This window comes from Amaranthus tricolor, chromosome 16, assembly GCF_026212465.1.
Source record: "Amaranthus tricolor cultivar Red isolate AtriRed21 chromosome 16, ASM2621246v1, whole genome shotgun sequence".
Taxonomy (NCBI): Eukaryota; Viridiplantae; Streptophyta; class Magnoliopsida; order Caryophyllales; family Amaranthaceae; genus Amaranthus; species Amaranthus tricolor.
The window spans coordinates 2,700,001-2,724,000 of NC_080062.1; the positions used below are offsets into that span (position 1 = coordinate 2,700,001).

The 24,000-nt window shown below is 34.1% G+C and overlaps 2 protein-coding genes across 2 annotated transcripts; both read left to right on the forward strand.

Annotated features, from left to right (window-relative positions):
- The first annotated feature begins 4,026 nt into the window (after positions 1-4,026).
- Positions 4,027-6,006, forward strand: LOC130802350 (basic leucine zipper 24-like). The gene has a single exon (XM_057666322.1). It carries the CDS (start codon positions 4,660-4,662, stop codon positions 5,452-5,454), a length of 795 nt encoding a protein of 264 aa, XP_057522305.1. The 5' UTR covers positions 4,027-4,659; the 3' UTR covers positions 5,455-6,006.
- A 3,874-nt stretch (positions 6,007-9,880) lies between these two features.
- On the forward strand, positions 9,881-21,957 carry LOC130802351 (paired amphipathic helix protein Sin3-like 2). The gene is made up of 25 exons (XM_057666323.1): positions 9,881-10,099; positions 10,190-10,222; positions 10,352-10,426; positions 10,863-11,024; positions 11,297-11,477; positions 11,602-11,700; positions 11,815-11,976; positions 12,077-12,371; positions 13,395-13,531; positions 13,972-14,047; positions 14,161-14,190; positions 14,410-14,597; positions 14,677-14,831; positions 15,115-15,239; positions 15,348-15,602; positions 15,943-16,587; positions 17,283-17,374; positions 17,473-18,063; positions 18,159-18,259; positions 18,352-18,490; positions 18,748-18,900; positions 18,997-19,166; positions 19,433-19,544; positions 20,777-20,948; positions 21,585-21,957. Exons 3-24 carry the CDS (start codon positions 10,353-10,355, stop codon positions 20,915-20,917), a joined length of 4,083 nt encoding a protein of 1,360 aa, XP_057522306.1. The 5' UTR covers positions 9,881-10,099; positions 10,190-10,222; position 10,352; the 3' UTR covers positions 20,918-20,948; positions 21,585-21,957.
- Positions 21,958-24,000: the final 2,043 nt, after the last annotated feature.

A 24,000-nucleotide genomic window follows, 5' to 3' on the forward strand; every position in this document is an offset into this window, starting at 1 on the left:
AGGAAGATGAAAGGTGTGCGTCTCCTGACGCCATCTCTCCACCAGTGCTGTGATAATAGCACGGTCAAATCTACCCTACGCAACGAGGTGAAAGTCATACAACCTCGTGAGCTCAAGGTACGACCTCTCATCGATCACCCACGGAACGGAATCTGGATGCCTAGTGCCTAACGTGTTTGTATCGGACACCTATGAATATAGACATTAAAATATGTTACTTGTATGTTATTATTAGTAAAATGAAAATCATTAGTATCGGACATCTAACCTGGGCATCCCAAAGAGGAGTGCTTATGTGCTCCTGCTGCATAGTTAACACATTAGAGTCTTGGGGTCCTGGAGCTGCTGGATCCATTTCCTGTACTACTGCGTTCGCAGTAACTTTAGTTAATATTACCATGCACTTGCACGTTCACATCTTTGAACAAAATAATTGTTTACCCGATAGAAGGTGAATTCAACAAATGTTATCAAAGGTAAGAAATGTACACCTTTCATCACATAGTTGAAAACTTCAGCTAAGTTCATGTTAGTAACGTCATACCTATGACCTCCATCATGACACAACGACCACTTAGACATCTCACCCACGTCATCAATCTAAAAAATTGCCTCTCGTTTTGTAGTCCCGATTGCCTTTAAGCCACTCAGTACCTTAACTTGTTTTCTTTGCTCAGCAGTTCTACCAAACAACTTCTTCAGCTGAACATTACCCATAGCACGATTAAAGTTGCTATGACGTAAGCAAAACCTATGATAAGCATTAGGTGGTTGCCACACCGGCTCTTCCATAGTTGTTAAAATACCCGCGTGTCTATCAGAAATAGTGCACAAACTCATCCTCTGTGTGACATGCTTACGAGTACAAGCCATGAACCACGACCATACATCTATACACTCCTTCTCTACCAAGGCAAACGCTAATGGAAAGATTCCCTTATCACCATCTTGGGCAATATAATGGCAGTCAATAAGGTATGACAATACTTACCATACAAGTGTGTGCCGTCAATGGCGATAAGCGGTTTACAATGATTATAGCCTTCAATGCAAGGTTTAAAGGCCCAAAAGACACGTTGAAAGGTTCTAATATTAGGTCGCACATTTACTACGTGTCATTGTCTTCCTTAAAAAACCACTCAACTATTAAGCCCGGGTTGGAATGTTGCAAAGCTTCTAAAAAGCGTGGAAAAAGTGAGTAAGAACCTTCCCAAGTTTCATATATGGACAACAAGGCTTGTTGCTTAGTACACCATGCTTGCTTATAATTCACTTCTACACCAAAACGATCTTTAACCATCTGTCGTACGACAGATACCTTAATGGATGGGTCTTTAGCAACACAATTTCTAATGACATTGTTAATGACAGAAGATGTCAAGTGAATGTATCCAGCCGAGATAGTGTCACTACCATGAAGATAAATATGAATCGTGCGTAGCCCTAGGTCTCCACGAACAGCCCCACTTACACTTCAAGGTTAGGACAATTTGGTTTGAAGTCTCTGTTATCTCCAACTCCCCTTCTTCGGTGTAAGTGGTATCACAAGCTTAAGTCCTCCAGGAGTTGTCCTCCTCATACTCGTCTAGAGGTGGACATAGGGCATAAGGTGTAGGAATGTTGCCTAGGGTCATGTCATTTGCTAGCGCATCCTCATCGACATCCACATCATCCTCAGAAGGATCGTCAATGAGCTCATTACTCTCATTTCCATCATCCCAAGGTCCCATCTCATCACTTTCTCCTACATTAACTATTGAATCAATTGGAACTTGATTCGGAAGGGGTTGAGAAAGAGTACAAGATGCGGAAGGAACGAAAGGATTTTGAGTTTATTGAGTTGATATAGGCATAGGGGTAGGAGTAGGATTAGAAGCAACTACATTCCATAAGGGTACTTCTTCTACGTATAACTCCAAAGAGGGAATTTGGTGGACTTTGAATGCTCCCACATAGCATCTATAGCCTCATCATCCTCAACAAGAAAGGCTATCAATTCTCTACTTATGTTATATTTAAAGCTTATATTTAGGTACTTCTAGTGGGGTCCAATCCAATCTTAGAACATATAAAACGTTTAAACTGATTCAAATCCATGTTCGAGTTGCATGCAATAACCTAGGTCTTCCCCGTAATGAACTTTGCCACTACTTTCCCGAATACAACCATTTCAAAACATACTATAAAGACGCGAAATGATGTCATTTCTACATAAATACAAACAAAATCAACATCATCATCAACTTCATGCCCATACAAGTACATTACATTCATTTGATTATAATCTTTTTTGGTCCATAAATTAATAAAGTTCATAATGTAACTAAGTTCATACATATATAATGCACATAAGATTCAAATAATAAATCAATTAATAAGTTCATAAATGATATTTCTAATAACAACGTCAACATTTCTAATAATATATAATGTACATCAAATTCAATTAATTCAATATGCTCATCAACAACAATACTTCAAAAAACAACATAAAGCTATGAAAACAATTAAACATTACCTTAAATAGTTATGGATAAGTGTTGAATTAAGAACTAGTAACCTACATTTGAGAAAATAACCAAACTTCATCAAAACCCTAAAAAATAATATATATACTCAAAAAAACGCATAAAAGTTTACCTTTGTGCAAGTTAGAGTATCGCAGACTAATTTTGAAGTGCCAAATTGAAAGAGAAATGCAATAATTGATGGATTGAAGCTAGTCTAATAGTGGTTTTGTAAGGGGAATGTCGAGTAGTATAAGATAGGGTTTTGAAATTGGGGAAAATGGGAACGAAGGGAGCTGTTGTGCGTATTTGTGGTGCATTCTGTTCGGGTCAAACAAAAGTCGACACCTGTTTGTAGTTACTAACTGCGAACAACTAGTTTTCTTTTTTGACCTGTTCGCGGTTACTAACTGCGAACAGCCCAAACCACAGGTTTGGGAATTGCACGCTTATTTTTGGAAATAAGTTGAAACTTATTTTATTTCGTGTATTTTGTTGATAATTTATCTTATTCATTTCAATTTTTCACGATATGACACAACCCTCATTATGGCCCAACATGGTAAGAAATATGTAAAGGTGGGCTTCTTGTCCACAAATACCACAGTGAAATGTGTTGGTAGGCATAACATGACCCATGGGAAAATTAGAAATAAATAAGCAATTTTTTGCAAAAAAATTCATAAATAAGCTTCGGTTGAACTTATATCCAAAAATAAGCGCCTCTAGCCCAATGCTAAGTGTTGGCTTTTGTTCTCTGTTACTAACAGCGGGCCATTGCAATCGTCTACTGTTACTAATAGCGGACCATTAACATCTAAATTTAACAACAGTCAAAAAGTCAACAAAAGTCAACTCAATCGCCCCCTGTTAGTAAGAGCGGTCGATTACTTGGCTGAATTTTGTTGACTCAGCTTCAGCAATGCCCTGTTGTTAGTAACAACGGATGATTCTTTAGCTGACTTTTTTGACTCATCTTTAGTAATGACCCACTGTTGTTAAATTCGAACATACCCAAACCTTAACATCGAACTGAGAAACGCTTATTTTTTAAAATAAGTTTACTCCAAATTTATTTTCTGATCCATGACATGAAGATGGGCTGCAGTGCAGACACACAGGTTGACTTACTTTTGCACGACTCATGGCATGAATTTAGGTCATGAATAATTATAAATTGCTCAAATTTTTAGTTAAAAACACGCATAAATATGATTGTATATTTCACATGCTTGGAAGTGGTAAAATTTTTAAAAACAAACAAAATAAGTTAAATTATTGTGTTAGAAGTCATATGGCACGACTAATGTTATACTCCAACATAACATGATAAACGGATGAGTTTCATGTAAATCATTATTATATAAGTGTAGCAACTATATTTAACCATCAATAGTAATATTATTATATATTTTTATAAATCAATTTAGAGAAAATTTTAAAAATATATCCTATTACTACATTAAATTGTTTGTTTTTTATTATGATGGTGATTAATTTGGGGTTTCTTATACTAGTGGGTATTGACTATCTCCTCCAATTTGTCTCCTCCTCCACCAAAAAGGTCATCTTCCTTTCTTGTTTCTTCCAACTTCCAATTTCCAATTTTACCTCAATGTGCTACTTCTTCTAAGGATTCTCTTTTATCACTTGTTAGGTTGTCAAAGCATCAAAATTTTGATATTCTTGTGAAGTATCTCCATCTAGGGTTCCTCAAATCTCAAAAAGTACCCATCTTTCTTTATTTTTCAATCTGAAAATACCAAATTTTTGTTGTTAATTAATGCTCATCATCTCTTCTTGATTGGGTCCTTTCTAATTGTCGTGGGTTTTCAGGATTTGCTACTTTTGAGAATCTATGCTTTGTGCAATCAATCAATTAATTATGATATTAATTAGAGCTTTGCAATTTTTCTTTCCTTACTTAGCATATATTCTTGCCTTGTAAAGTCAACTTTGGTTCTGTTCTTCCACTATTGAACTTTTGGGTATGAATTTTTTGGTCAATTATGTTCATTCTAGACAGATATTTATCTAAATTAATCCAAATATCCCAAAATGATTGAAGCTTTTTGGTTTATAGTTTGATTTGGTGTTCGTTTTCCTAACCCACACCAACTGTTTGATTAAATTCCCCAACCAAAAAAAGAACATGGATGATGGTGAAATAGAGCCTTCTGACCCTGCTTTCTTACAAAACCCAAGTACATGTAGTAATAACAACAACGACAGCAATAATAATTCACTCCCAGGAGGATCAGTATCAATTGATTCAGTTTCAATTATTGATGAAATCTTGAAGCATAACAAAAGAACTTGTACTCATACTCATACTTGCAACCCACCTGGCCCTGATGCCATACATACTCATACTTGCTACCATACTCATACCCAAGTGTTTTCTTCTGAAGAAGATACCAAAAACAGATGTGAATCCCCATCATTGAAGCCTAGGAGAGCTTCGGGAAATCGAGAGGCGGTTAGGAAGTATAGGGAGAAGAAGAAAGCACATGCAGCTCACTTAGAACAGGAAGTGAAGAATCTTAGGTTTATGAATCAGCAGTTATATAGGAAGCTTCAAGGGCAGGCAGCTCTTGAAGCTGAGTTATTGAGATTAAGGGCTCTTTTGATTGGTCTTAGAGGAAAAATCGATGTCGAATTGGGTAATTTTGGGTTTAATACTACTGATATTGGTACTAGTTTCAAAGAAGGTGATTATGGAATCCTGTCTAATGATAGTAAAGGAATTAGATTGCAGTGTCAAACACAAGCGCCATGTTTCTTACCACAGGGGAACCAGAACCAGAATCAGAACCAGTCTATGAGTATTAGTAATGTTCAAGGTGGTGATAAGGCTGTTTTCCCATGGCAAGAAAGTTCTGAACCAGTGATTTTAAGCTGTCAAGTTAATGATAATGGAGTTTCCGGTGCTTTAGAACCGATGTAACATAATTTGTTAGCTAATTTGTCTTTTGAATGCTCAATTCGATCAAAAATGCTCAAAGATAGTCCAAAACCGATCACCAATGTATTTTCCAGCTAAATTTCCTTTTAAATGCTCAATTCGATCAAAAAATGCTCTAAGATGGTCCAAAATCGATCATCAACGTAATTTAACAGCTAATTTGCCTTTTGAATGCTTCAGTTTGATCAAAAATGTTCGAAGATAGTCCTAAACCGATCATCAATGTATTTGCCGGCTAATTGGCTTTTTGAATGCTCAAGTCGATCAAAAATGCTCAAAGATAGTCCAAAATCGATCATCATTCGCTTTACAACGCCCGCTTGAGGAAACTGTTAACTTCTGTAAGAGATATGTATACATTCATATATTGGCATTGAATTATGTCTTGCAATTGTTTTAGTCTCATTGTAAATTCAGTGACACAGAAAATATTATTGATACTGTTGTATATAAATCATCAACTTACTAAATTTACTTGTAAATTTTCAGAATGTACATATAATTTGCATTAGAGTGATCATGGTAAAATTATTATATCCCTGAGCTTCAAATATTTTGGCTTATTGCCCTTATTCATGGCAATGTCCTGAAGTCTATGAAATCCTTAACCCTATTCATTCCTGATCTTGGTGGTGAATCTAGTCATAGTAGCTTATACTTGTATGTATGTAGGTATGTGTATGTATGTATGTAGTATGGTATGTATGTACTTCCTTTGTCGCTCTGGATTTGCTAACCAACATCAAACAAAACTTTCGGTTCAGTTTGCATAATGCAGCAGATTCAAAGTAACGGAAAAGTACTTTGTTGTTGAATTTACATATGAATGGATTGTCTATTATGTAAGCTTGTTCAGGATGCACAAAATTGCTGTAAACTTTTCACTTTTAGGGAAAATTGTACCTTTTTGGCATGAGTATCACCAATTCTAGAGCCCATAGTAAATAAATGCGTACACTCTTCAACCTTTGTGCCTTCTCAGTTCTCATCAATCATCGTGTTCGCATGACTGCATCGTAAAGGTTTGAGAATAGTCAGTTACTAACTACCGCAATATAAGCGACAACAACTATGAATCATCCTCGAAATAACTTCGCAAATCTTTTATAGTAAGCACGGTCACATCCAAGATTTTACACTACGATTCTTCACCTTTTGGCATCAATCATCCTATTGATAGAGTAGTTGCATTCGTAGTTTTAGTCTAATATGCTATTGTAATAAATGGGTGTAGTAGAATATATAGTATATATCATGGTGCTACAAGCCTACAACTATAAGCTTTAAGTGATTGATATTTAGTTCTCTAACATGGTATCAGAACTAATGTAACGAAAATTATGGGTCAAATCTCTACCTTTATACCTGAAAGTGGAATATTTAGTGTCATCTTAGAAGGGTATGTGTTATATCTATAGTTCTAGCTCAAAAGCCTTTTATATAAGAGGTCGTAATAGACTATATATCATATCTTTAAACGACGACTATAATTAAGATTTTTGTTAAAATTTCTTAATAGCTAATTTTATTATCCGGATAAAAGTTCGAAATATGATTGAGTGTCTCTCATTCATATTAAATGAGAACTCGTGTATATCAAGTGTGAACTATGGTTTCCAAGAGAGCTTTGGTGTGTGGAGCACTAGCACGTCAGCTTTTATGTCCATTCCAAGCTTTATTTGGCCCCTTAAGTTGGTTTTATATAAGATGCTCAATATAGTTCCCTACGTTAACCCAAAGTAACTCATGAGAACCTCTTCGATGAACACAAATTCTCGCGTGAGACAGTTTTATTGTGAGACGTTTTTCATATATGGGTTGAATAACCCAACTAATACAATTACTAATATATGAGTTTTTTGTTTTAAGGTCATCTCACCAAAAAATGATGTCCTTAAAAAAATAGTTCATCAATGAATTCCTTTTGTGCAATTTAAACCGCTGCTAATATTTCTTCATAAATCACTTTAAATTATATTTTAATGATGTAAATCTACTTTTTGTACTACATTTTATCCAGCCAAACAGTCTCATTTATTTTTTGACATTGTTCAGATCACTTATTCTTAATCCTTAAGTTAAATTACATTCAAGTAAAATCCTGTTTAATTCGCCTTAATTTAAATTAATTTTTTATTATTATATATAATTAAATTGCAAGCGACTTTTAGTCTTAATAAGTGGGAATATTTTCTTGAAAAGTTTTAAGTTAAATTGATCTTATACAGTATGTTTAAACAAGTTATCTCATATACAACTCGAGACCATTAAAATACTTTGACTTCTCTCGCATATTTAATCAAAAAATATAATCTCCAAAAGACCGTAGAAATTCAATGAGTTTGATTTTTACAAATAAATTTTCAGTAAATAGAGCAATTATAAATGAGGGAGGAAATATTTTTCTTTATATACCATTCCTCCAAAGAATTGTAATCACGACTAAATAATACTAAGATTGGAACAATTTGACATTGCACGCATATTAAGAAAATGGCGAAGATAATTAAATCGTACAGATAAAATTAAAAATAAAAATAAATGAAAAAAGATGTGTGGATAAGAATTAAAGAGAGTAATAGAACCATTATCCGAATAAAAAGTGTTGCAATAGCTTAGGGACAATAGGAGTAATATGATCTGCATATTGCCAACTTAGATTGCGATAACATTTGTTTCTATTCGATCAGAAAGTGTGTTATTTTTTTTATTTTATTTTATTATTACGTTTTAAATATTTTATAAATTTTATAAATGGAGAGATAAATCTAAACTTGATTCTTCATAGACCTTAGTAGTTGCAATTGTAAATCACTTATTATATATATTGATTGACTTTTCATTTCATACCAATGACTTGTATTGGATTCATTTTTTAGCTAAGAGGATGGTCTTGCTTGCTTACTTCAAGGCTCACATCTATTGAATTTGGCATGCTAGTAAAAAGGCTTTTGGGATGTCATAGCTGCAATGCATATTGTGCACATTTTTTTTATTTTTTAACTATAAGGTAAGCTGTGGAGGGTTAATGAGAATCGAATTCAGATCTCACTTGGAAAATATGATACTTATCGCCAGTTTGACAAGTCCTACTTAGGGTGTCCATTTTCTAATTGTTAATAAGAAAGAAAGCAATATCGGTAAAGATTCGTTTGACAAGCTATTGTACTATTTTCTTTTAAGAGTTTTTTTTTTTTTTTTTTTTTTTTTTTTTTTTTTTTACTTTGGCCAAGATTTGTTGTGTACTTAATTATTAGGGTTTTTCCCTTTATTAATTTTTTTGGTGTTATTATATGTTTTCTTTATCAGAAAAAGCAGCAAGTTAGTCCATAAATTATAATGTTTTTTCTTTAATAATAAAAATATATTGTTTTTAAAAGTGTATCAAGATTATAAGCAAACTAGATAGTAATATTAATTGAGACAATAAATACTTTAACAAACCTATTATAATTTACAACGATACTATAAAAACATGATTAACATTTACATATAGTTGGATAAGAGGAAATAAAATAAGATGAAAGAAAGGAGAATTAAGGGATTGCATTATTCTCATTTGAGTATCAATTACAAAAGGGAGAAAAATGGTAAAAAGAGGATTAAAAGGTAAAATTCATTCTGATTTTTTTTAAAATTACTTTATTATCGAAAAGATTCATTAAAAAAAACCTTTAAAAGATTTAAAAGGAGAACATAGTAATTACCCCTCTCTTACCCATCCCCTCTCCTCTCTAGTCCCCTCGTTACCTTATTTTTCTGTTTCCTCAATTGAAAACCTAAAAGATTGATAATTAGCTAGAAACGTTATAACTAATTCTAAAATTACTCAATTAGCCATAGACTAGCCAAAACACTAACTAATTCTCGTATTGAAATTAACCCGCGCGGATTAAGGAAACTACTATCGTCAAATGACTAAAACTTTTTGCTCAGGTATCCAGTTGTGCAGTTAGGGAGTATAGTATATCGATGGGAATATCTTCAAAATCATCTTTCCAATGACACTAGATTCACATTATTTTGGCTTGTGTATCAATAGCTATGATCAAAATGGTATGACATGTTAGATTTTTGCCTCTAAACACTGTCTTTTGGGCCTTTAGTTATTTAACTTTTTTTCTCGATCTAATTTCTTGTTTAGTTCTATCACGTAGATACTCATAATCAAAAACTCATTATAAATGCTGATAGAGAAAAATCTTTTATTTATTATATTATCTTATGATTATCTTAATTTCAATTCTTTAAATTTCGAGATTTAGGTTTGATTTTAATTTTAATTAATCCTCTTTAGACATAGCAAAAAAATTAATATAAAAATTTATAAAAATTAAATAAAACACGTCTAATAATATAGTAAATTTAAAAGGGCTTACAAACAGGGCTAGAGTTAAATTTGCAATTCTCCCGAAAATACAATGCTACTCTTCATTCTTGAGTCTTCACCCTTTTAATTTCATCTCTCTTCTTTCTCTCTCAACTTCTCACCTATTTTGATTTCTCTGTCAAATTTGGTTTCTCTCTTCTACTTCCAATTTACCTGTTGTTTTTAAGCACATAGTTTAACTTGTATTCTTGTGGCCTAACTTTGAGAAACCAATAATTGGTAAACAATTAGGAAACCGTAAGGGTTTTGTTCATAATTGAACCCAAGTGTTCTTATCAATTGTGCTGATCTTTGCGTTTTTAAACTTTTAATTTTGGTTGTTTATAGGGTTAGATCTAATTACTGGAGATAATCATAAAGGTAGTTATTTGAATTTTCTATATGTTAATATAGTTTTTGTTTGCTTTGAAATTGAGCAATTTTGTGGTTATTGGAAAATTCTTAATTTTTTTAGGTTTTAAATGGAATATGTTGTTTTGGGTATTGCAGGATGAAGAGATTAAGGGATGAGAGCTTTGCCGGCTCTCATTTTAAACGACCTTTTGGTACTTCTAGAGGAGAATCGTGAGTATTATATGTTTAATTTTTTTTTTTTTTTTTGTATTTTTGATCATATTTTGTTTTTGATTATAGTATGTAACTAATTGAATTGAATCATGGGTTGTTCTTTAATTTTCATTTTTGTTGTTGGGTTATTTAGAACTGTAAATTTGTAACCTGAATTCAAATGAATTGTGATAAATATCCAAAGAAACCCTAAAATTGTAATTGGTGATACTTGTGTGGATTGATGACTTTAAGGTTAAATCTTACTTTTTGAGGGAAAGATTGTTATTTTCTTGGGAAATTAAGCATTTAGGGTTACAAAAATATTTTTATTTTTTTTCATTATTGATTTCTTTTGACTTTGATCATCTTGTTGGCTTTTACTGTGAAGAATTGATGGTTTTTTGTAAAAATTAAGCATAAATTGGTTGATATTTTGTGTGGCTCTATGAAGATATGGACAACCACAGAACAATGGCGGAGGAGCAGTTGGAGGACAAAAGTTGACAACAGATGATGCCCTTCAATATCTTAAAGAAGTGAAGGAGATGTTTCAGGACCAAAGGGATAAGTATGACCATTTCCTAGAGGTCATGAAAGATTTCAAGGCACAAAGGTAAGATTTTGGTTTTGTTACGAGTTCATTGTCATGTGATTTACTAATATTCTTGCAATCACGAAACAAAACAAGCGAATAAAGATTGGTTTTAGGCTATTTATCGGCTATTTAAGTGAATTGTGAATTTTAAAAGTGGAGTAGCCAACAACTTCTATGCTACATTGAACTAGGTTTTTTCCCGTAATTGGTCATAGTAATTGAAATATGTTTGTGGGTTTACCGCCCAAAAAAGGAAAATGTGATGATTATTTATTACATATGATGTGCAGGATTGACACTGAGGGTGTCATTGCTCGGGTTAAGGAATTATTCAAGGGGCATAATAATCTGATTTATGGATTCAATACTTTTTTGCCCAAGGGGTATGAGATCACCTTGGATGATGAGGAGCCTCCTCCAAAGAAGGCTGTGGAGTTTGAAGAAGCTATAAATTTTGTTAACAAGATAAAGGTGATACATCTATAGCTTTTGTGTCATGTACTCTTTTGATAAGTTAATGAATTACATTATATTTAGTCCTCAACCAATTGGTGTGTTGCTATTTTTGCTTGTAACTGATGCCTCTTATTTGCAGAAGCGGTTCCAAAACGACGATCAAGTATATAAGTCATTCCTTGATATACTAAATATGTACCGTAAGGAGCATAAAAACATCGGTGAAGTTTACGACGAGGTAAGTTCATGGTGTTTGACCGACTATTGTATAGTAGTAGGTAATGTTTGTTTTTCTGTAAGATTTCTGCTATAGTGACTCCTCAAGTATTTTGATGCTGGTTGTTACTTATAGGTTTCACAGCTTTTTGAAGATCAGCCGGATCTGTTAGAAGAGTTCACTAGATTTTTACCTGATAATTCGGGAGCAGCAGCTATTCACCATAGTCGAACTAGTTTACATCGTTACGATGAAAGAAGCTCTGCGCCTGCATCACGGCAAATGCATCTGGATAAGGTAACAAATTTCAATCTGTGAAATCTTTGTCAATGAAGATTATTACTTTATTGAATTTCTATATATAAGTTGTTAATCATATATTCTTGTGTGTCAACAGCGTTGGCGCAAGGATAGAGTTGGCACTTCCCATGCTGAGCACGATCTTAGCATTGAGCGCCCTGATTTGGATGATGAGAGAGGGTCTGCGAAGGCATACAAAGATCAGAGGAAGCGTGACAAGGATAACCGTGAAAGGAGGAGTCGGGATATGGATGATAGAGAACCTGAGCATGATACAAATAGAGACTTCAACATCCAACGTCTTCCTGAAAAAAGAAAACCTGCTCGTAAAGTTGAAGGTTTTGGTGCAAATTCTATTATAGCATCACCTGATGACAAGGCTGCTGTGAGAAGTAAGTTCATCTCTTATATGGCAAGAATATCACCATGCTAATTTTATCTGCCATGGGTATGTTGGTAGGGCTTAGAGTCACAGTTTGCTGATGGAGGTGAAATAAATATTCAGCTTAAATACAATTGAAGTGCTGATAATATGTTGCAGTTTGACGCTTAATCACACTGGATAAATAACTACATATTTAATCTTTATACTCTTAAGTGTCAAAACGATAGTATAGTTTTCGAGCTTTTTTTATTTAGATCGAGTTTTTTTTGAGCCATACATGGCAACATTGGTTGCATTCACATGAAGATATGATTGTTGTAGCTGTGCGCGTGTACGAATTTCAGACATTTTTCTTATGCTCCAAATATCTCAAGCATTGACGAGGCCAATTCTCGGACATGCATCAGACACAGGCATTTGGATCGGTGTCCAAATTGCATAGTTTGATAGCACAATTCAAGCTCATCAAAGACTATTAGTTTCCATCAAGCAGCCAAAATGAAATTTAATGTGTAGCTTTTGTGGTTATCTCCATAATGATTAGTATTTCTAGTACTTAACCCATGTATGGTAATTTTTAGTTTGATTCTCAACTCACTAAAATAAAACTATTCCGTTTTATTTGCATTTCTGGGTGTACATAGGCAAGAATGGATTAGGCAGATAGATATTAGATACTCTTGGATACATACGTGGACTTTCTATTCATGAGCCGATTGTAAACTATAATTTAAGGAACTTTTAATATTTTTTTTACGTGGTTGTAGATGGTAAATGTGTCATTTTTTTTAACGCTAGCATTCATTATCCCAATGCACTAAATGGGTTTTATATTCTATTCTTTAAATGGACATAATTTTCCTGTTACAAGTAAAAATATACTCGGAGAAATTTGTTTATTTACTCTTGAATTTGACTTGATGTGGTTTTCACAAGAATTGTTTTGGTTCTTTTATCTATTATTGTCTTACATTCTTTGATTACTATACTTACTTTGTTTTTTATCTCCTGCTCAATCACTGTGTACTAGGCATATATAATCAAGAATTCATATTCTGTGAGAAGGTCAAGGAGAAGCTGTCTAGTCCGGATGATTATCAAGCATTTTTGAAGTGTCTGCATATATACAGCACAGAAATAATAACTCGAAGTGAATTACAAAGTCTGGTATGTACCAATTTTGCTTGCTGGTGGCACTCTCTATCCGTAGTTTAGCTTCTGATGCATTCCATCTAATTATGAAGCTTATTGATTTGCTTCTTTACTTGGACCTTTGCTGCATTTTCTCTATTCATGTACATTTAAAGTTCATTTGAAGTCAAGTCTGCTAAAAGTTGTTTAAGAATGGCTAGATACCGTTTATTAAATTCAGTTGGTAGTTTAAGATGTGTGTATAGAACCTTTTGAAGAAAGAATTTTATAATAGAGTGAGGGGACAGTAAGAATAGTATTAAAGGTGGAGAAACTAAATCCTGTATGGTTAAGCTAGATGTGTAATTACGAGAAAAATGCAATTGAACTCACACTATTGCCTGCACATTTTAATAAAGATATGTTAATATTTGTTAATGGGTTTGATAAATAAAAGATTTTGTTGCCTTTTTTAGGTTGCTGATCTACTAGGTAAGCATCCGGATCTTATGCACGGGTTCACTGAATTTTTGGAGCGTTGTGAGAATATAGGTAAGATTGAATTACTCTTTTCAACTCCATCTATTTTTAGTTCTAGAGGCCAAATTTTCTGTGGAGAGTTGTTGTCCTTGTTGGAATCTTTATTTTCTTTTTTCTTTTTGCAGATGGATTTCTCGCTGGAATTATGAACAAAAGTATGTATTTAGAAGTTAAAACCTTCCTTTGGCTCTCTTAATGATGAGGAAATCAATATTTTGATTTGTATCAGATTCTTAGCTTATCCTTTATCATGTTATTTTTATGATATTTTTAGTCATTTATATGAATACTTTTGGTGATTCTTGATACATTTTTTTCAGTTTTGATTCTACTATGAGTGATTGATCACTGATGGAATATGCTATGAGTTGCAGAGTCTTTGTTGAGTGATGGGCCCTTGCCGAGACAGGTTAGACCAGATGAGAAAGATAAAGGTCTCAAGCGTGAGATAGATCCTGCTAAAGAAAAAACAAATAAGGATTACACTTCTAAGTCGATCCAAGAACTTGATCTTTCAAATTGTGAACGTTGCACACCTAGCTATCGACTTTTACCCAATGATGTATGTTTCGATTCCACTTTGTTTTTAATGTTTTAACTGAGATTTGTTCTGATACTTTTGGTTCTCCTGCCATCCACAGTATCCAATACCTACTGCAAGCCAGCGCTCAGAAATTGGTTCACAAGTATTGAATGATTATTGGGTCTCTGTGACCTCAGGAAGTGAGGACTACTCCTTTAAACACATGCGCAGAAACCAATATGAGGAAAGTCTTTTTAGATGTGAAGATGACAGGTGAGCAATCACACTTCACTGATATGCTTCTCCATTGACCTTTATCAAACCTGAATTGAAAAGATTCTAGCTAATCACATTTAAGAGGCGTAACAAGAATATTCCGGAAGGCTGGCAGTAGCACAACTTATTCTGTTATGTGTTAAGAGTTTGTTATGAAATCATGTAGTGGGGTCATAGTTTGTTATGAGGTCAATCTAAAAGAAATACTGTTATTTGGCTACTAGGCTTGACTTGATATATACTGTTATCTGATTTAAAAACTTACATCTTCTGTTTTCAGATTTGAGTTGGACATGTTGCTGGAATCTGTGAGTTCAACTGTCAAACGTGCAGAAGATCTATTGAACATTTTAAATACCAATAGCGGCTCAGATGGTCCTATTCGTATTGAGGACTACTTTACGCGTATGTTTTTCTTCTTGATCATATGAAATTTGAAGTGATTGGCTGAAAAGTCTGTCTATTTTCAATGTCTGTATTTTTTAAAATTCTTTTATGACTCCTCTCTTGCAGCTCTGAATTTAAGGTGCATAGAGCGTCTTTATGGTGATCATGGTTTGGATGTCATGGACATTTTGCGTAAAAGCCCAGCTATTTCGTTGCCTGTTATTTTAATTCGACTGAAGCAGAGACAAGACGAGTGGACGAAGTGTCGTACAGACTTTAACAAGGTTTGGTCTGACATCTATGCGAGGAACCACTTCAAGTCACTTGATCATAGGAGCTTCTATTTCAAGCAGCAAGATTCCAAGAACTTGAGCGCAAAAGGTGCCTTCTTTTGTTTTTTACATTCTTTTTCCCCTGCATGTAGTTCAAGCCTGCCCCACTCATTTTGCTACTTTTCCTTTTCCTATTCGACTTTTTGAGTGGAAATGTAGCAAAATTAATGGTGTTGAAGGGTGTTTTTACGACCATCTAACTTGCCATTGGGGAAGAATTGATTGATTTTTCCAAATGGTAATGACTTAGATTATTATGGTGATCTCCTTATTTGTTTTTTGTGTACTTATCAGTCTGTTCTTCATGATCAGCCTTGATTTTCCTGCTGTGATTGCATCGTGGTTGTTTTCATCTTTATCTCTCTTCATATGTTTGTTTTCTGTAACAGCGTTGGTTGCCGAGATCAAAGAAATTAAAGACAACATGCAGAAAGAGGATGACATGCTGTTGGCAGTTGCTGCTGGAAACAAAAGGCCTTTGGTCCCTCATTTCGACTTTGAGTATCTTGATGATGACGTCCATGAAGACTTGTATAAACTAATCAAGTTTTCATGTGAGGAGCTTTGCTCAACCAAAGAGCAACTGAACAAAGTGATGAGGCTTTGGACGGGTTTCTTGGAGCCTATGCTCGGAGTTAAGTCTCAGGCTCATATTACTGAAGGTGTTGAAGATGTTAAATCTCGGCAACGGCCCAATAGAAATGGGGCTGTGTCAGATATGCTTGGGAATCTAGCTACTGATGCTGCTGCTGCTGTCCATAGGCAGTCTAAACTGAATAACAATGGAGAAGAAAACACACACACTGAGGTTTCCAAAAGTTCGTGGGATAATGGGGATGCTGCTGCTAGGGAGCTTAGTTTTTGTGAGTCAGAGTCGATGCGTAAAGAAGACTTGTCATCTAATACTCAGCAAAAGATCTTGAATGATGTTGGTGCAGCCGATAGAGTATCAGAACGGTTACTCAATACCAGTGCATCACCGCAAATTGGTGCAGAAAACCGTCATGGTAGAAGTAATACAGAACTGGCTTCAGGTTGGTTTAATCCTCGGTTACATAATTTATAGTATAACCTTATGTGTTGTTTGGGAACAAGTATTTCATTTCAAATTATGGATTTTAATTATGAAATCATAAATGAAGAATTTGAGAATGACAAGATTTGGGTAGTCATTTTCAAATTCTCAACTTTAACTACTTTAAAAGCAACGGTGGAATTTGATCCAAATCCAAATTTGAAAATATTTGATTTGCTAAACAATAAATTTGAGCCAATTTCAAATTTTCAAATGAAATCATCGTTCCCAAACATGGCATTAATTAAATTTTAGTTGAACCCATAATTTAGGGAATATATTATCATTTAACTGTGATGCACAACAATGCTTAAGCCAAAGCCAAATCTTTAATCTCAAAACAATTTTGGTTTAAATTTTTGTTTCTCCGCCCATTGATATTGCAACAGCCCTCAATTGCACAAATATTAAGAAAATAGGGGGAACATTAACATTGTGTGGATAGGATTAGAAATGAGAGATGTGTGGATTAGAATTAAAAAAGTGGTGGGACATTATCCCAAACAGAAACGTTAAAAAGTAAAAGGGACGGTCTAAAATAGAAATGTTGGCAAGCTCATATCGACAGTGGGTGTATTTCACCATGGGTTCAAACATTTACCCTTTCAAAGCTCTTGCAGTTTTTGTTGTGCTGACACTCCTTGTATTTTGAAGGTTCCCAATCAATATTATTGAAGCCTGCTAATGGTAATGAGGACAGTCAGGGTCACAAGTCTTCTAGTGATGCTCTCCAAGCACGATCTATGGTGAATCATGTTTCTGTACTCGGTTCTATTTTTGAAATTTACCTAGTTCATGTTTTGGTGTATTTTCTTTGCTGAGTTCCGATTGCCCTCTGATGCAGGCTACTGACGCTTCAGCTGCCACGCTAACCGATGGAAACTTCTCTCAAGGCACTAAATCAAACCGGCTTCATGAAGAATCTGTTGTGCATTCTAAGGTTGAAAAAGAAGAGGGTGAGTTATCTCCAAATGGTGATGCCGACGAGGATAACTCTGCTGCGTATGGAGATGCGGGTACACAAGTTGGTACAAAATCAAAGCATAGTACTGAAAATGAGCACTATAGAGATGGCAATGGCGAGGATGCTGGAGCGGAGAATTATGCAGATGATGAAGATAGTGACAATGCATCTGAGGCAGGTGATGACATGTCTGGCAGTGATTCAGCTGGTGACGAGTGCTCTAGGGACGAGCATGAAGATGAGGAAGATGTTGAACATGATGAGATTGAAGGTAAGGCCGAGAGTGAAGGTGAAGCAGAGGTGCATTATTCAGGTGGTGAGGCTAGCACATTGCCACACTCTGAACGATTCTTATCGTCAGTTAAGCCACTTGCTAAACATGTGTCGTCGGTTTCCATGGACATCGACAAGAAAGATTCTCGAATTTTTTACGGAAATGACAATTTGTTTGTCCTTCTAAAGCAGCATCGAGTAAGAACATGATCCTATTTTTGATATTTTGTTTGCACTTGCTTTTTGTTTTTGATTAAAAATTGGAGGTAATCTGTGCTGTTATGTCTTGCCAGACGCTGTACGAAAGGATACTTGCAGCTAAAACAAACTCGACATCCTCCGAAACAAAATGGAAGCAGTCTAAAGATACAAGTTCTTTAGATCCTTATGCGAGGTAATGAAGCGTTTATTTGATTGTCGGATGAAACTGCACCCCATCATCATTGCAATACTTCATTGATTATTACTTCATTTTTTGTTTTGCAGTTTTATGAACGCCCTTTATTATTTGCTTGATGGTTCTTATGATAATTCAAAGTTCGAGGATGATTGTCGAGCTGTTATTGGAAATCAATCATATGTGTTATTTACATTGGACAAATTGATTTATAAACTTGTTAAGCAGGTACAGGCTCTTAAGAATCTTATGTTGTGATTAGGCTAGGGAACAGGAGGATTCTTTTAGTGTTTTTTGAGTAAATCTTGTATGAGACCGTCTCACCGTGAGGTGGATCCATACAAGTAGCCCATTAGTAAAAAATACATTATAAAAAACAATCGAATTTGAATTCACACTTGTATAGGAAGCAGTTTTTTTGTTCTTTTTTTTTTTTATGCTCACAATGTTAGTGTTTTTTTTTCCTGATTTCTTCTTTCTTGCAGCTTCAAGCTGTTGCGACTGATGAGATGGACAGTAAGCTTTTCCAACTGTATGAGTACGAAAAATCACGAAAACCTGGAAAGTTTATTGATTCGGTCTATCATGAAAATGCACGTGTTCTACTGCACGAGGACAATATATATCGATTTGAATTTGTAAGATTCGGACACTTTTAATAAGAATCACCAAATTGCATGTGATATTGCTATGCTGTGCTTTGTTTTTGAAGTTCTTTTTGTGGGTTTTTCTAGTTTCAGTCTTCTTCGCCTACTCGCCTGTCAATCCAGCTGATGGACAATGGGAATGAAAAGCCTGAGATGGTGGCAGTTTCTATAGAACCTAATTTTGCAGCTTATCTGTTCAATGATTTTCTGTCAGTTGTGTATAGCAGAAAAGAATCTCAAGGAATTATGCTGCAGAGGTAATTATTCACTTCTTTTTTTTTTTTTTTTTTTTGTTTTTGTAATAACATAAGTATACTCGTCTGATGCCATAATTTCTTAGGCTTCTTTACATGCTTCGCTTCTTTGGGTTTTGAAAAAAATAAATGAATTACCAGTAATCAATTGATTTGTTAAAATTTTAGCTAGGATACGATCTATGAAGACGGTTCTTGTTTTTGGGTAGGATGGCCTACCTATTAGGATGCTTTTGATGTTGATTGACCGACCTAATTCTGTCATGCAGAAATAAAAGAAAAGATGGCGAACTTGATGAAGGTATGGACATGTCAAAGGCCATGGAGGGTGTCCAATTATTTAATGGCTTGGAATGTAAAATAGCTTGCAGCTCATCCAAGGTATATTTTCCTCTGATATCTTGTGCTTGGATCTCTGCTGATACCTTTTTGAGTAGCACCTCAATGTTTATTTTCTGTTTACCTTTCATTTTACTTGATCACAACCAGGGAAACATGATTTGCTAGTTAGTTCGCTTTCGAATTCGCCATTCGCTCAAAATGATTAAAAAATAGCCTAAGACTGATATAATTTGCTTTTTTCAATTCGCGGTTCGCTCAAAATGGTTCAAAAATAGCCTAAAACAATCCTAGAAGTATCAAAGTCTACAGAGAACATCAAAGTTGATTGTATTCTTGGAGACCTTGACTCTGATTCCGTGGTGTTTCCGTATCAGAATTTGAGTTAAGTGCGCTTAATCTATCCGCCAACATCATTACTGACAAACATCCAACAACATCATCAACAAACAGCCGCCAATTTCCTGGACTTCCACCACTTCAACAACAAACATCTGCTAATATATCATTAACATCATCCAACACACATCTTCAACAACAGGCATCAATAAACCAAGTTTTCCTTACTCGACGTTCAAGACCCACTTTTCACTAACCCAAACCCTTTTTAACTACACCCATACGCCTAACTCCCTAACATAAAAAAAAAATCAAACTTTAAGAATCTTCGAAACAAACTGATATCACAAAAGTTCTAAACCTATTTGGCGTTCCTCAAAGTCGAATCCTTTTTCCTTACAAAATTTCTTTTTCATTTCGACCATCACCATCCCCAAGTCTCGTATCTTTTATCCTTAACTCAAAACCAAAATAATCCTCCACCTTTACCCTTAAAATGCCTAAATAAAAAATTCTCTACCCTCTTTAACTACTTCTAATCCTACTTGATTAGGACTCGCCCATTTAAATGTGTATCACCAGGTTTGCACACTCGGTGCTACATCATGGGTGCTTGTAATACTCATATTTTATCTATAGTAGATTTTTATTTTCTGTGTGGATTTTATTCGAGTACTTATCTTGCATATATCCTATTTCTAAATTTCTCACATTATTAACGCTTTTGCATACACTCTTCACCTACAAGTACAACTTGAGATTATGCATTGGAGGCCGGATCTTCCACTTTTTTTCATGTTTTGCTCTTGAATACTGGCTTGATTGCTTCCCAAGATACATTACTTGCATTGCACCCTGATAATGTTTTGGACTATCGAAAATTTCTTTTTCTTGGCATATGCTTTGTATTTGTGACATGCTGTTTTTCTTTATAGATATCATATGTTTTGGACACTGAAGATTTCTTCTTCCGAGCAAAGAAAAAGAGAAGAAGCTTGCAACCAGAGTTGTGTCAGAGACTTGACCAGAAAAGGGTACATAAGTTCCATAAGTTTTTATCAGTAGCATGCCGATAATTAAATCTCGTACAGATGCTGTAAAGTTCAGGTAAGGCGTAAGGGCCTGTTTCAACTTATTAGCACTTTTTTTACAATCATATAAATTCAAATAAAGTTTGAATAGGCTAAAGTCCATACTAGTAAAGTTCAGAAACTTTCTACTGTCACATTCTTTTCTACTTCCTCAATCCCTTTGAATTATCGACAATTTATATTTTTGTCCGTTCCTGCAACTATGCAATATTTTTTTGGGGCGATTAAAGGATATATTAACCCCAAAAAACCTTTTTACAACCTAGGCTATAAAAGGAAAAAAACACCGCCCTAAACACGAGAGGGAGGCACCAACCAGACCAAAACACCGCCCTAAACTATGCAATATTTCCTTGGATGAAAATGTCACATTCACACAATCGAAACGCCCCCACAATTTCTTAATCTTTGTATCATTTGTTCCTATTGCAAATTCACGGTGACGAACCCCATAGGAAGTAATAAAGTTCCATCAAATACGGAGAACTTCAATTTAGCACTTAAAAAGTCATCCAAAATTAAGTCGAAGAGAACGTGACCTCAAGTCTTACACTTGTTCTCTGTTCTCGGTCCATGTAATGCACAACCCTTTTCCGTGTTTTCTGGGATCTAATCTAATCTCAACGTTTACATGTCGGCCTGTCGTTCACAGATTCTAACATTCTAAAGTGGAACGGCACCCAAGGATGCCGAATGTGATCATTTCCCAACATAATATCATCTTGCCTTATAAGGAGCACACCGGTTCGTGAACAAGTAGTCAGTCTGCCCTTCGGTGCTTCGTGTTTGGACAAGAACATGTACATATAAAAGTTAGTGATGGGTATGTTTTGGTAGAAAACAGGTATGGTTATACTCCATATGTTCCTGTGTTGTAAGTCTGTTGAATATTGATAGAATTTGTAATGGACTGGATTTAGATGTACACTTGGTAGTGTCACTATTCTTGGAAGTACTTAACCTGTGGATAGTGTGATTTACTTGCAACAAGTTTATATACATAAATGCAGAAACAATTTTTCTGATTTTTGAAACACTTACTATATTTAAATCTATATTGGTTTGCTCTTCGTCATCATCATATCTAGTGTATCCTCCTCATAGGAAATTCGACTTTCCCGTGAATTACATATTTTTGCCTCATCCCTTGATAATAATATCATTCTGATTTAATAAATTTGGGTCATTAACTATTTTTGTTCGTACAAACACATTTTTTATCATTTTTATTTTTAAATTTTGATTTTGCAGTTTTTACTCTCTGTATTCTCTATTATCTGTAAATATCCCTATCACCTTAACCTATAAACTCAACTTTTTATATTTGTGCCATATGTAAATTAGGCAAATTCACGTCTTTTTAGTTAACTTTTAATTAAAAAAGTGATGGCAAATGCAAATGATTGGATATTTGATTTTAACTAAAATGAAAAAGGTAATTTAATTTGCTTTTTTAATTGATTTTTAACTTATTTGTAACTTTTTTTTCGGACAATGGTTTATATATAATTTTCCCAAATATAAAATATTTTTCATTATAAAACCAAATGTTGCTATCTTATTCGTTAGAGTATTCTGAAAGTCAACTGAGACGTTCACACAAAAGTTGCGTAACTCGTCGTCTACATTTCAAATCATGCACATCAATTTATATTCGTGTATATCAAATGTACAATGAACCCTATTTTATTCTTTTTCATTACATAATACATAAATTTTATTATTTTAGGTTGTTTCTCTACACTTATACTCTTTTCATCTTTAAAAAAAAAACAACTCAATAATTCTATGTTTTACTCATATTTATTCTCACTTATTCTAAAATTTGTCCTATACTCTATTAATGTTCCAAAGTAATAAATCATATTATAATATACGTAACATCTCTCAAATCATCATCATCATTATTTATTCTTCGTTCTGAATTACTTGCATTTTTAAATGTTGACGCATGCTAAAACATAGAATAACATTCTCAATTTGTGTGTCTGTATGGTTTTTAACTTTACAAGATATTCTGTTTATTTTCATTTGTTCTTCTCATTACCTTTTTTTGTGTATCCCAATGCAAACTTGAAAGTCATATAATTTTATTTGTGAGTTCTAAAATAATAAAAAGTTGGTACTTAGAAAATATATATTGAGATGATTCTATATAGATCCCAAATAATTTTTACATATAGATTCATAAAAAATCATAATTAAAATTTAACACAAAAATCCATAAATTATATTCGAGAAGAACATATAAAGACGAAGGAAGTATATGCCAAAAAATATAAAAAAGTTATTGAGTAATCCTGGCGTTTGGAAATTATTTGGGTGCACGATGAAGAAAGCGCATGAGAAATTTCTAGACTATTTTAGTGTCAAAGTCAATAGATCTACTTCCTTTGGATTTGTCCATTAAATTTACTTAATTTTTTTAGTTATCATTTTTTATTTTTTTAATTTTTATCTACACATTTAATTATTTATTTTCGATTAATATGGTTTGGACATGTGCAGAGAAAAACTTTCAACGCCCCTGTGAGAAGGATAGAAAGCATTATAGTAGAGGGTAAGAGGAGCCGATAAAGACCCAGGAGAACTTGAGATGAGCAAATAAGAGTTAACTTGCATGAGTTAAACCTCTCTAAGGGCCTGTCTAGGGATAGGGGTAGTTGGAGGCGCTATATCCATGTTTTAGACTACTGATGTCCTCTTAGATTACCTTTTGGTGTTCTTGCCCTCTTGCCTATCTCATTTCTATTATTATTAGTTTTTGTTTTCTTTTATTTTGTAGTTGGTTCTACTTATTTATTTTATTTACAAGCATTTAAGTTATCTTTCTCGTGATGTTACGTTTCTTTATCGTCTCGAGCCAGGGGACTCTTTTTGGCCGCGCTCTCCTTTATGGGTATGAGTTGTCGCCGTCCTTCCCTCTCCAAACCCTGTTCATTATTTATCTATGAACAGAATACACTGGATAGAACGATGATGATGATGATTTAACTTCTATTTTCACAAAATTTACACATTTCTTTATTTTTTATAAATTATCACTTTCACTTTTCTAAATTTATAAC

Excerpts from the sequence above, each read along its gene's own strand:
- LOC130802350 (XM_057666322.1), top strand. The coding sequence starts at position 4,660 with ATGGATGATGGTGAAATAGAGCCTTCTGACCCTGCTTTCTTACAAAAC.
- LOC130802351 (XM_057666323.1), top strand. The coding sequence starts at position 10,353 with ATGAAGAGATTAAGGGATGAGAGCTTTGCCGGCTCTCATTTTAAACGA. Across the intron at positions 11,025-11,296 it reads AAAGATTTCAAGGCACAAAG|GATTGACACTGAGGGTGTCA; the intron begins GTAAGATTTTGG and ends TATGATGTGCAG. Across the intron at positions 19,545-20,776 it reads TAGCTTGCAGCTCATCCAAG|ATATCATATGTTTTGGACAC; the intron begins GTATATTTTCCT and ends TTTTCTTTATAG.